Source organism: Diaphorina citri, unplaced genomic scaffold (assembly GCF_000475195.1).
Source record: "Diaphorina citri unplaced genomic scaffold, Diaci psyllid genome assembly version 1.1 scaffold1862, whole genome shotgun sequence".
Taxonomy (NCBI): domain Eukaryota; kingdom Metazoa; phylum Arthropoda; class Insecta; order Hemiptera; family Psyllidae; genus Diaphorina; species Diaphorina citri.
In genome coordinates, this window is record NW_007379288.1 from 87,298 (window position 1) to 99,175 (window position 11,878).

An 11,878-nucleotide genomic window follows, 5' to 3' on the forward strand; every position below is an offset into this window, starting at 1 on the left:
AGAGAGATACAGGGGGGTCTTACTTTGTAGATTGTCAGATTAGAACTAAAGTTCGGCGTGCTCCGTCGATTCTCGTTGTAGCGGGCAATAGGAGGGAGGTACTCGCATAGGGTGAGGAAAAAGGAGGTGTACGCAACAAGGTACACTTGGGACGTCTTCTACAATGTGATGCTCGATGTTTGAGGCAGCAGTAACACACGTGATTTTCTTGTTCTCATCCATCTGTTGTACTAGATGAACTGGTAGAGCATCTATTTGTTCTTTTTGATCCGTCACCAATTTGATGATCTGATTCATCTTATCTGTTGTGTTGTCTACTCCATTAGATATTAGTGCTTTATTTAGACTGTCGAATTAGGACATGTAGTCCCATTATCTCAACAGTTTAATATTGCACCACTTTATTTATGAAACTCCGAATAAGTAACTTTGAAAGGTCGAAAATTCAATTTTTGATTGCCGTTCTAGTTTAAAGAGTTGTGACGTCAGATTTCACGTCAAAATGCGCAGAAACGCTTGCGCACAAACAAACGAAGCGGGATTCATAAATTTGACGTCATCGCGGACGGGAGCGTATGCCGTGACGTCAAAGATCACGATTTACCGGTATTTTTTAAATCGATTTATCTCGGTATCTAGAAGTCGTAGAAGAAAAAGAAAAATTCCGTTGAGAGTAGGTTGATTGGTTGTCTTCCCCTTCACAGAGTCTGTGTCTTCCCCTACAAATGTAGGGAAGACAGAAAAAAGAAGAGGGGGAAAGCACCTCCGATCCTCACGGATCAAGTCGCGAGCAAGTTAGAGAGGGAAGTCGGGTCCGAGAGTCAATGTTCTCGTGTTCGTCTCTTATACTTCCTAGGCCGCCCTCGCGGAAGTCGGCGCGGTCTTCTCCTGGGGTAAGTCGGCGGAATGAAGTCTAGATTGGAGGCCACCCAGCTGATGACCTCAGCCACCGTGTCCACGGTGCGTTGCCTTGTCTGCTCCAGACTGTCCCCATGTGGAAGTGAAAGGGTGAACCTTGGTGTCACGGGCCGGACGCTGCTCCAGTCCATCTCGGAGTCCGAATCAGACGTCACCTCCCGCCGATCCTGATGTTCTCGCTCCGCTGCAGGTGCAGAAGGGACGCACGAATCCGAGTCCGAGTCGGTATCCGACATGAAGGGTACCGCGTCAGGGTCCTCAAAGGTGACGCTTATGCGTGGTCCTCGTGGGGTGAGCTCCACGTCCGGGACCAACTCGAAATGTACCGCGGGCGGATTCGGATGAGGTGGTGGCGACGGTGCTGGCGATGGCACGGGTGACGTGGCGTGCGAGGGCGTTGGAGACGGAGCGGCCGACGATGCCGGAGAGACGGCGTCCGACGAGGAAGCCGAGGACGAGAAGGCCGAGGACGAAGAAGAGGAGGTCGTCGGGGAGGTAGGTCCCGTTGGACTGCGAATGGACGATCGTGACGGCGGAGTGGGGGGAGGTGTCTCAACCATGTATAACTCCCGCCGGATTCTGTAGTTCTCATTAGTGACCCTGTAGAGTTCATTGACCACCCGTGAGATCTGTTCCTCTGACACGTGCCCGCTCCCGGATTCCTCCATTATTGATTCTGGCAACGACCTGGTGGGGGCTGTCTAGTCTGCCATGGAACTCGGGTATTCACAGGGGAAAAAACAATCAACGACTGGGAAGGTTGGTTGTCGTCGGCGGGTCTTATACAGGGTGTCCCAGAATTTATGCTTTAATTGATTTTCTCGGAGCCTGTTCGAAATTTCGAAAAACAAAAAAACCCATAACTTTTTGATTTTTGAAGCGGACATTTTGGCAATATCGCGATTCGCGAAAAATTTCGCGAAGTTCGCGAATCGGGTATTAACTTTGGATTTTTAAATTAGAACCCCTATTTTTTATTGCATATTCGTTTTCTACGTTAAATTTGAAGTATAATCGACTACTCACTCGATTTTTTGCGATTCGCGGTTTTCGCTAAATTCGCGAAAAACGCGAATCACAAAAGTGCTTATAAAGTACAAGTGTGACCTATCAAATCTGAGTTTTTTTTGCTCCGTCTCATTATTTTTTCGATTTGGTCCAATATTTCGCCGTTTGCGATTTGCGCGGTGTTCGCGAAATCCGCAAATCCTACATGTTTTCCAAAGGTACGTGTGTGACATATCAAATCATGCTATTTTATGACGTCAAACTTCACGATTTACCGATATTTTTTAAATCGATTTATCTCGGTATGTAGAAGTCGTAGAAGAAAAAGAAAAATTCCGTTGGTCCTCATTTTTCCTGCTCTATGACTGTGAAACATCACCCAAGTAAGCGCAACAGCGCAACTGATCTATTGGATATCACAGCATTACTAAGTGCTTCCTTTGAACTATTTCAATAATATTTTTCTCTGCTAATGACAATGAATATCGATGAATCGATTGGAAATAGATCGAAAAATCGATTGTGAAAATATCGATTAATCGATTGTGAAAATATCGATTATATGCTCATCCGAATGTCTAGTGGATGGGCGCTATGCGGTGGTAAATATTAAATCAAATCATGAATCTTTGTATCAAATAATTATGTAAAGTAGAGAGTTTTTTCACATCTTTAGTGGATATCACAGTATTACGAAGGGCCTAGTACTTGGGCAGTATATTACTAAGGGCCAAGTACTTGGGCAGTATATTACTAAGGGCAGTATATTACTAATATTACTAAGGGCTGCCCTAGTACTTGGGCAGTATCATTTCGGAAGACGGCACCATTGACAAAGAAATAAATAGGAGAATACAATCAGATACAGGGCTAAACTTCATGTCACACATTACACGATTGACTTCTTGACGATTGTTGTTGATGGCCTTGGTTGGTTGGAGTCAGCATACCTGGGGAAGGAGTTATATTACGGGGAGTCTACTTTGTATTTTTAACCCCCATAACCTCCTGGGTGGGAGTCACGGGTGGTTTGTCATTTTCCAAATTTTGGGCTTGCGGCAAGACATTGTATATTTTAATGCACTGATAGATCATATTTCTCTGAGTCTGTGTGAAATTACGGGGAGTCTACTTTGTATTTTTAACCCCCATAACCTCCTGGGTGGGAGTCACGGGTGGTTTGTCATTTTCCAAATTTTGGGCTTTTGATTTACTTCTGGCCTCTTCAGCTGCTTTGCAGTGTCGAACGATATCTTTTAATATCAGGATTTCTATACAGCCTTTCTTTCAGACTGTTGTCATTTATGCCAAACATGATGCGCATTTTTAGACCATTGTCTAACTGAGTACCAAAATCACAATATTTTGCTACATTTTGTAAATCTAGATAGAAAGATTGAAATGACTCACTCGGTTTCTGTGATCTCCTGTGAAACTCCAATTGTTGAAAGCAAACTCCATCCTTGGGAATTAGTTCTTCTTCTAGTCCAGAACATTGAACTTTGGAATAGGGGCAATATCTTGAATGCTGACATTAGCTTGTTCAGATGGCCTAGGTTGGGGACTCAATGTTTGTGCAGATGTCCCAGGTTGAGGACTCGGTATTCGTTCAGCTGGCCCAGCTTCGTTCTTGTGCAGATGTCCCAAATTGGGGACTCAATGCTTGTGCAGATGTCCCAGGTTGGGGACTCGGTATTCGTTCAGCTGGCCCAGCTTCGTTGCGTAGAATAGGTGGAGATACAGTTGGAGGTTCAACAGTCTGGATCTCTGTATAACATTGAACTTTGGAATAGGGGCAATATCTTGAATGCTGACATTAGCTTGTTCAGATGGCCTAGGTTGGGGACTCAATGTTTGTGCAGATGTCCCAGGTTGAGGACTCGGTATTCGTTCAGCTGGCCCAGCTTCGTTGCGTAGAATAGGTGGAGATACAGTTGGAGGTTCAACAGTCTGGATCTCTGTATAGTATTCGTTCAGCTGGCCCAGCTTCGTTGCGTAGAATAGGTGGAGATACAGTTAGAGGTTCAACAGTCTGGATCTCTGTATCCTGCACAACAAGCTCCTCAAACTCTCGAGCAGGCTCAAAGTCCTCCGCTGTGAACTGGTCTTGGTTGAATGGAAATATACCGGTTGCTTTGAAAGCAGATATTCCCTTGTCCATTGTAGCAACCTTCACATAGGCATTGTTAAATAGACTTGCTAGGTCAGCCATGATGATTTGCTGATGTGCATGTTGAACCATGAAGAATTTGAACTCCCTGGACATTGCGTTTCTCAATGAGGAGAAGAATCCTACATCAAGGGGCTGGAGTTTGTGTGAGGTGTGTGGTGGAATGGACACAATATGAATGTTATTTTCTTTGCAGAATGTGTAAGCCTCCAGAGTCGTATGAGATGAATGGTTGTCACACACAAGAAGGACGGGATCATCTGGTGTCGCCATCACCATTAAAGAATGGTATTTCCAAAGGCGGAAGTTTCATAGCTGGCTCCTTGACCACAGAAGGCAGCTCAGTTGCCACCTTGGACCCCGAGGCACTCTGACTCTGTTTTGCTGAAGAGCTGCTAAGATCAGGCCATGTGTATATTTGATCATGCTTACCATTTCTTGCATAGTGTCCAAGTCACTGAACGAGATCTTGTCTGGATTAATTTTTAATCCCAGCACATTGGCCCTTTCACAGAGCATGGTGTATTCTGTGAAAAGCTGATCCACACAGCCAACCTTTTTCTTGAAACTGCCATCCGGTTTTTGAACTTTTGATGCATCATACAGTTTCTGGATACAGTCGAATATCTGAGCTTTTTTAAGCTCCAGCAGTTTCAATTCCAACGCCAACTCGTTGCTACCTTCGGCCATGGTAAGATCCGGCCCGAAGGACCGATTAATGTTTTAAACCAAAAACATTAGGGGGTTTACCAGCCGGCTTAAGGTTTTTTGTTCATTTGTCCATACCCGGTGGGTTTTGAGTCAGCTATGTGTGATACATTCCTAGGGTGTAATCATACCCACGATTAATTCACCTGGTATGGAGTTTGATATTCATACGCGACTTGAAAAAGTTCATATTGGATAAATGTTCACGCAACTTCAGAAATAGTGGCACTTTGCATTTTTCGCATTCTATCTTCGAACGCTTGTTGTTCGATTTGCCACTGCAATATCTGCATCTCTCCTCCAGGCCCTTGTATTCCTCCAGGCCAACCGGCATGTGAATCCCAACATTTGAGAACTTGATTTCATCTGGAACACCAAGAACTTTGTTTGGGTTTGATATGTCACACACGTACCTTTGGAAAACATGTAGGATTCACGGATTTCGCGAACACCGCACAAATCGCAAAAAGCGAAATATTGGACCAAATCGAAAAAATAATGAGACCATAAGATTTGGGAGCAAAAAAAACTCAGATTTGATAGGTCACACTTGTACTTCATAAGCACTTTTGTGATTCGCGTTTTTCGCGAATTCCGCGAAAACCGTGAATCGCAAAAATTCGAGTGAGTAGTCGATTATACTTCAAATTTAACGTAGAAAACGAATATGCAATAAAAAAGAGGGGTTCTCATTTTAAAATCCAAAGTTGGTACCCGATTCGCGGAATTCGCGAAATTTTTCGCGAATCGCGATATTGCCAAAATGTCCGCTTCAAAAATCAAAAAGTTACGGGTTTTTTTGTTTTTTACTTTCTATTACTACAGTATAGCGGAGCTATACTAGTAATGAAAGTATTGTAATCGGTCCAAATTTTCAAAATCGGGAAAAATTTTCAAAATTTTGACTCTGACTCAATTATTGTGAGCCACCCTGTTTGTATGAATGTGAAGGTTAAAGGTGAGGAAAATTTATGTGTATCTACTGTGTGTATAATAATAGCATGCTATTAGTACAGTCAAACCTGGAGAAGAGAGGAAGACTGTTAAGAGAATCTATTCGTAATTCGCGGGGCCTAGGTATCTTTTTACTTTCTATTACTACAGTATAGCGGAGCTATACTAGTAATGAAAGTATTGTTTTTACTTTCTATTACTACAGTATAGCGGAGCTATACTAGTAATGAAAGTATTGCAATCGGTCCAAATTTTCAAAATCGGGAAATGTGTGGAAACATCCGTTTTGGGGTCCCCTGATTCCAAAAAAGTGGTTTTTAGCCCATGGTCTGTACGTACGTACGAACGTACGTACTACAGGTTTAAATGGGAAAAAGTAGAAAGTTGTGAACAAAATATCTCAAGAACGGTTTGTCGTAATCAGACACAGGGCTCGACTTCATGTCACACATTACAGCAAAGTGACTTCTTGCACATGAGGTACCTATGTAACGGTAACTCGGGGAAAGAGGGCATAAGACTGTTAAAGGGATGCCCGATTTTGGGTGATTTTCCTTCGATTTTGGTAATGACGATGAATCGATTGGAAATATATCGATTAATCGATTGTGAAAATATCGATTATATCCTCGTCCGGATGTCTAGTAGATGATGCGCTATACGGCGGTGAATATTAAATCAAATCATACATCTTTGTATCAAATAATGAGGTAAAGTAGAGAGTGTTTTCACAACTTTAGTGGATATCACAGTATTACTAAGGGCTGCCCTAGTGCTTGGGCAGTATCTTACTAAGGGCAGTATATTACTAATATTACTAAGGGCCAAGTACTTGGGCAGTACCATTTCGGAAGACGGCACCATTGACAAAGAAATAAATGGAAGAATACTATCAGGCACTATTGGTTGTCTTCCCCTTCACAGAGTCTGTGTCTTCCCCTACAAATGTAGGGGAAGACAGAAAAAAGAAGAGGGGGAAAGCACCTTCGATCCTCACGGATCAAGTCGCGAGCAAGTTTGAGAGGGAAGTCGGGTCTAGGTTAAGGTTCCTGCGCTCGTTTCTTGTACTTCTTAGGCCGCCCTTGCGGAAGTCGGCGCGGTCTTTTCCTGGGATATGTCGGCGGGATAAAATCTAGATTGGAGGCCACCCAGCTGATGACCTTTGCCACCGTGTCCGCGGTGGGTCGCCTTGTATGTTCCGGACTGTCTTTGTAGATTGTCGGATTAGAACTAAAGTTCGGCGTGCTCCGTCGGTTCTCGTTGGTATCTTGTAGCGGGCAATAGGAGGGAGGTACTCGCCTACTCGCATAGGGTGAGGAAAAAAGGAGGTGTACGCAACAAGGTACACTTGGGGCGTCTTCTACAATGTGATGCTCGATGTTTGAGGCAGCAGTAACACATATGATTTTGTTGTTCTCATCCATCTGTTGTACTTGTTGAACATAAAGAGCATCTAGGTATTTGTTCTTTTTGATCCGTCACCAATTTGATGATCTGATTCATCTTATCTGTTGTGTTGTCTACTCTATGTAATGATAACACGCGTAATTATGTGTGTACAATAAGGAACACAATTTTATTTGACATTTAATTTACACGAATACGTTCAATACAGTCATGGTCCCTGAATGCTTTCTCAAAGTCATTTGGTTTACGGCATATTCTGCACATTTTACCGTAGGCTGGGCAATGACGACCATGTGAGCGTAAGCATCTTCCACCTCTGGTAGATGACTGTGTAGACTGGTGGTACCTTTGTAATGTGATAACACGCGTAATTATGTTTGTACAATAAGGAACACAATTTTATTTGACATTTAATTTACACGAATACATTCAATACAGTTATGGTCCTAGCTGTTGACACAAAAGACACCCTAGCTGTTGACACAAAAGACACCCTAGCTGTTGACACAAAAGACAAAACCTGAATGCTTTCTCAAAGTCATTTGGTTTACGGCATATTCTGCCCATTTTACCGTAGGCTGGGCAATGACGACCATGTGAGCGTAAGCATCTTCCACCTCTGGTAGATGACTGTGTAGACTGGTGGTACCTTGAGTTGGAGCTGCTAGGCGGAACATGCTGGAAAGCATGTCTTCTTGACGATTATTGTTGATGGCCTTGGTTGATTGGAGTCAGCATACCTGGGGAAGAAGTTATTACGAATAGAATAGAATATAATTTTATTGATCATGAAAATACATATAAATTGTACATGGATCAACGTTAAACAATGAGTGAAAAAAAAAAACAATAATGAATAATTATACATCTTTTAATAATATAAAGTACATGTCTAAATGATTTAATCATTTAATGTGGATCCTGATTAATGAAAGCTGCCAAAAATTCGCTTACAGAGTAAAAGCAGTTGATCTTCAAAATGGTAGATAATTCTAAACAAAACAACTTGTATGGTTTATCTTTCATTGCGGCAAGACATTGTATATTTTAATGCACTGATAGATCATATTTCTCTGAGTCTGTGTGAAATTACGGGGAGTCTACTTTGTATTTTTAACCCCCATAACCTCCTGGGTGGGAGTCACGGGTGGTTTGTCATTTTCCAAATTTTGGGCTTTTGATTTACTTCTGGCCTCTTCAGCTGCTTTGCAGTGTCGAACGATATCTTTTAATATCAGGATTTCTATACAGCCTTTCTTTCAGACTGTTGTCATTTATGCCAAACATGATGCGCATTTTTAGACCATTGTCTAACTGAGTACCAAAATCACAATATTTTGCTACATTTTGTAAATCTAGATAGAAAGATTGAAATGACTCACTCGGTTTCTGTGATCTCCTGTGAAACTCCAATTGTTGAAAGCAAACTCCATCCTTGGGAATTAGTTCTTCTTCTAGTCCAGAACATTGAACTTTGGAATAGGGGCAATATCTTGAATGCTGACATTAGCTTGTTCAGATGGCCTAGGTTGGGGACTCAATGTTTGTGCAGATGTCCCAGGTTGAGGACTCGGTATTCGTTCAGCTGGCCCAGCTTCGTTGCGTAGAATAGGTGGAGATACAGTTGGAGGTTCAACAGTCTGGATCTCTGTATCCTGCACAACAAGCTCCTCAAACTCTCGAGCAGGCTCAAAGTCCTCCGCTGTGAACTGGTCTTGGTTGAATGGAAATATACCGGTTGCTTTGAAAGCAGATATTCCCTTGTCCATTGTAGCAACCTTCACATAGGCATTGTTAAATAGACTTCCGCCGACATATCCCAGGAAAAGACCGCGCCGACCTCCGCAAGGGCGGCCTAGGAAGTACAAGAGACGAACACGAGAACATTGACTCTCAGACCCGACTTCCCTCTCAAACTTGCTCGCGACTTGCTCCGTGAGGATCGGAGGTGCTTTCCCCCTCTTCTTTTTTCTGTCTACCCCTACATTTGTCTTTTTATCTATTGGAAGTGTCTATTGGGCTAATGAACTATAAGGAGCCCCCTCAGGAAGTGTTTCAGGTTCAAGGTACTAGAGCGTCACCCAGGCTAAATCCTGTACCTGCAGACCAAAGTGAATCCTCCAATGATGAAGATGAACCCCCAGGTCCTCCAGCTAAGAAGAAACCGAGAACTCTTACACCCCAGCCTACTCAAAATGTCCGCTTTGACCAAGTTGGGCAGTTCCCCAGACATGTTCCAAACTCATTTGCATCAAAATGTAGACGCGAGGGATGTAAATCCCGCACTCGCATTATTTGCACTAAGTGCAACATCTATCTGTGCATTTCTAATAACAATTGCTTTGAATTGTACCATACACTATAAGTCCATGATACTGAGTCCTGTGCATTTTTGTGCTTGGCTGAATTTCTTTTCAAAAGTCATGCCATTTGTAGAAATCTTATTCAAGCAAATCCAAAAGGTGAACACAGATGCAACAACTGTAAACTGCATAATTTCTAATTTTGAGAAAAACGTACAAGACATTAGAGATTCTATCACTTTGGAAGAAAATTCATCAGATGAACCTCCTCCAGCCAAAAGGAAAACAGAAACCCCTAATGAAATGAAACGACAAAGCAAGGAAGTTTGTGATGTGATCATTGAGAACTCAACGCGATGGAACACGTCAGGAAGTGAACCTTCCAAATTCCGTCCTACAGTACACGCAACGCATGGGAGGTGTTGACCGCTTTGATCAAAAACGAGGCACGTAGGACACAGGGCGAAAGTCACGCAAGTTCTGGATGAGGTTATTCTACTTCCACTTGGGTGCTGCAATTGTGAACAGTTATATTCTATACCAAACCACTCATCGCAATTGTATTCCTCCAGGCCAACCGGCATGTGAATCCCAACATTTGAGAACTTGATTTTATCTGGAACACCAAGAACTTTGTTTGGATTGAGATCACACTTCTTCTTAGAACAGACATTGGTGAAATCGGAAGAAAGACGTTTTCTACTAGTAAAATTTCCAACTAGGCTCCTTGCAAGGCTTTGTCTGAAATCTATCTGTAACTTTGGATTGCGATGAGTGGTTTGGTATAGAATATAACTGTTCACAATTGCAGCACCCAAGTGGAAGTAGAATAACCTCATCCAGAACTTGCGTAACTTTCGCCCTGTGTCGTACGTGCCTCGTTTTTGATCAAAAGCCATTTGTGAAACATCACTTGTGTCATCTGCAATCACTGCACAGTAAGCACTGTTTTTTATTTCTTCTTTAATCTTTTCCTGAGTTATTTCCAGCATTATTTGCAATAATTCATTTTGGATTGATTTAGAAGTTCCTTTGAAAACAGTTGATTTTTCCAGGTGTGTTTTTAATTGCTGGTCAATTTCTGCAGTGTAATTTATCAAGCCCTTAAAAATACCTGGATTAGAAGAATTTTCCGATTCATAATGTCCCCGTAGTGCTAGTTCGAATACACCACAAAATTTAATGGCATTGATTATCATTGTTAAAACATAGGTACCTATTTTGTCTGACTTGGTTATTTTTCTGAACAAGATTCTCTCGATAGGCATTACCAATTTGCTCGGCAATATTTACATTTCCAAGAAGTGCTAGTTGCAAGCAATTGTCGATGTGTTTTGGGGTAGCTTCATGTTTCTTGCATCTTTGTGAGAGGTGATTTAAATCTGTAAATCCTTTTCTGGCCCACACAGTGTCCCCATTAAATAAAACACAGGGGAAGCAAAACACTGCATTAAATTCATCAGATCCACATAACCATGAAAACGATTTACAGATGTCTTCCTTGAAAACTCTCTGGAATGTTCTTTTGCCACTGCTGACTGACTGATGTAGGTTTGGCAAAGGAGGTGTAGGCCTCCCTAACTCTTTGATAGCCTACTTCTCTTGAAGAGACATTTTACAAAAGTCATTTTGTATGAGGTTCTTCACTGAGTTCATGTTATGTTTCTGCTCTCTTATGATAGCAATACTACAGTATTAATTAATAACACAATTACTTAGGTAATTAACAATCTTATTAGCAACCATTTCCTCTAGTGTGCTCTTCAGAGGAGCAATCAACTTGTTAGGAACCCTTCTAGGGGGTCTAATTACAGGTCGTATAACTCCCGCCGGATTCTGTAGTTCTCATTAGTGACCCTGTAGAGTTCATTAACCACCCAAGAGATCTGTTCCTCTGACACTTGCCCGCTCCCGGATTCCTCCATTATTGATTCTGGCAACGACCTGGTGGGGAGCTGTCTAGTCTGCCATGGAACTCAGTTATTCACAGGGGAAAAAACAATTAACGACTGGGAAGGTTGGTTGTCGTCGGCGGGTCTTATATAAGGTCGGCTGGCGAGTAGATTTCGTACGGGAAAACTTACCCTGGGTGTGCGTATCCGAACTTGGACTTTGTTAGAATTGGCTACAATGAGAATTCGTATCTGAAATTTGACTTAGTGAATTTTCTCAGGGGGACTCGGTGCTAGAAATGCGTATCTAAAATTTGGGACACGCGTTTTGTAATGAAGAAGGCTAAGTAAAGGGAATCCGTATGTGAAATCAACTACAACGGGGATGCGTATCTGAAATTTGAGTTAGCGATTTTTCTCAGGGGAACTTGGTGTTAGGCATGCGTACCTGAAATTTGGGATACGCATTTGTAATGAAGAAGGCCATGTAAAGGGAGTCCGTATGTGAAATTGTTCGT

General features: G+C 42.3%; 1 protein-coding gene across 1 annotated transcript; it reads right to left on the reverse strand.

The window, feature by feature from the left end:
• Nucleotides 1–821: 821 nt before the first annotated feature.
• Nucleotides 822–1,586, reverse strand: LOC103517480 (flocculation protein FLO11-like). The gene has a single exon (XM_008482515.1). It carries the CDS (start codon nt 1,584–1,586, stop codon nt 822–824), a length of 765 nt encoding a protein of 254 aa, XP_008480737.1.
• Nucleotides 1,587–11,878: the final 10,292 nt, after the last annotated feature.

Coding starts and splice junctions, on each gene's coding strand:
- LOC103517480 (XM_008482515.1), bottom strand. CDS start 1,586: ATGGAGGAATCCGGGAGCGGGCACGTGTCAGAGGAACAGATCTCACGG.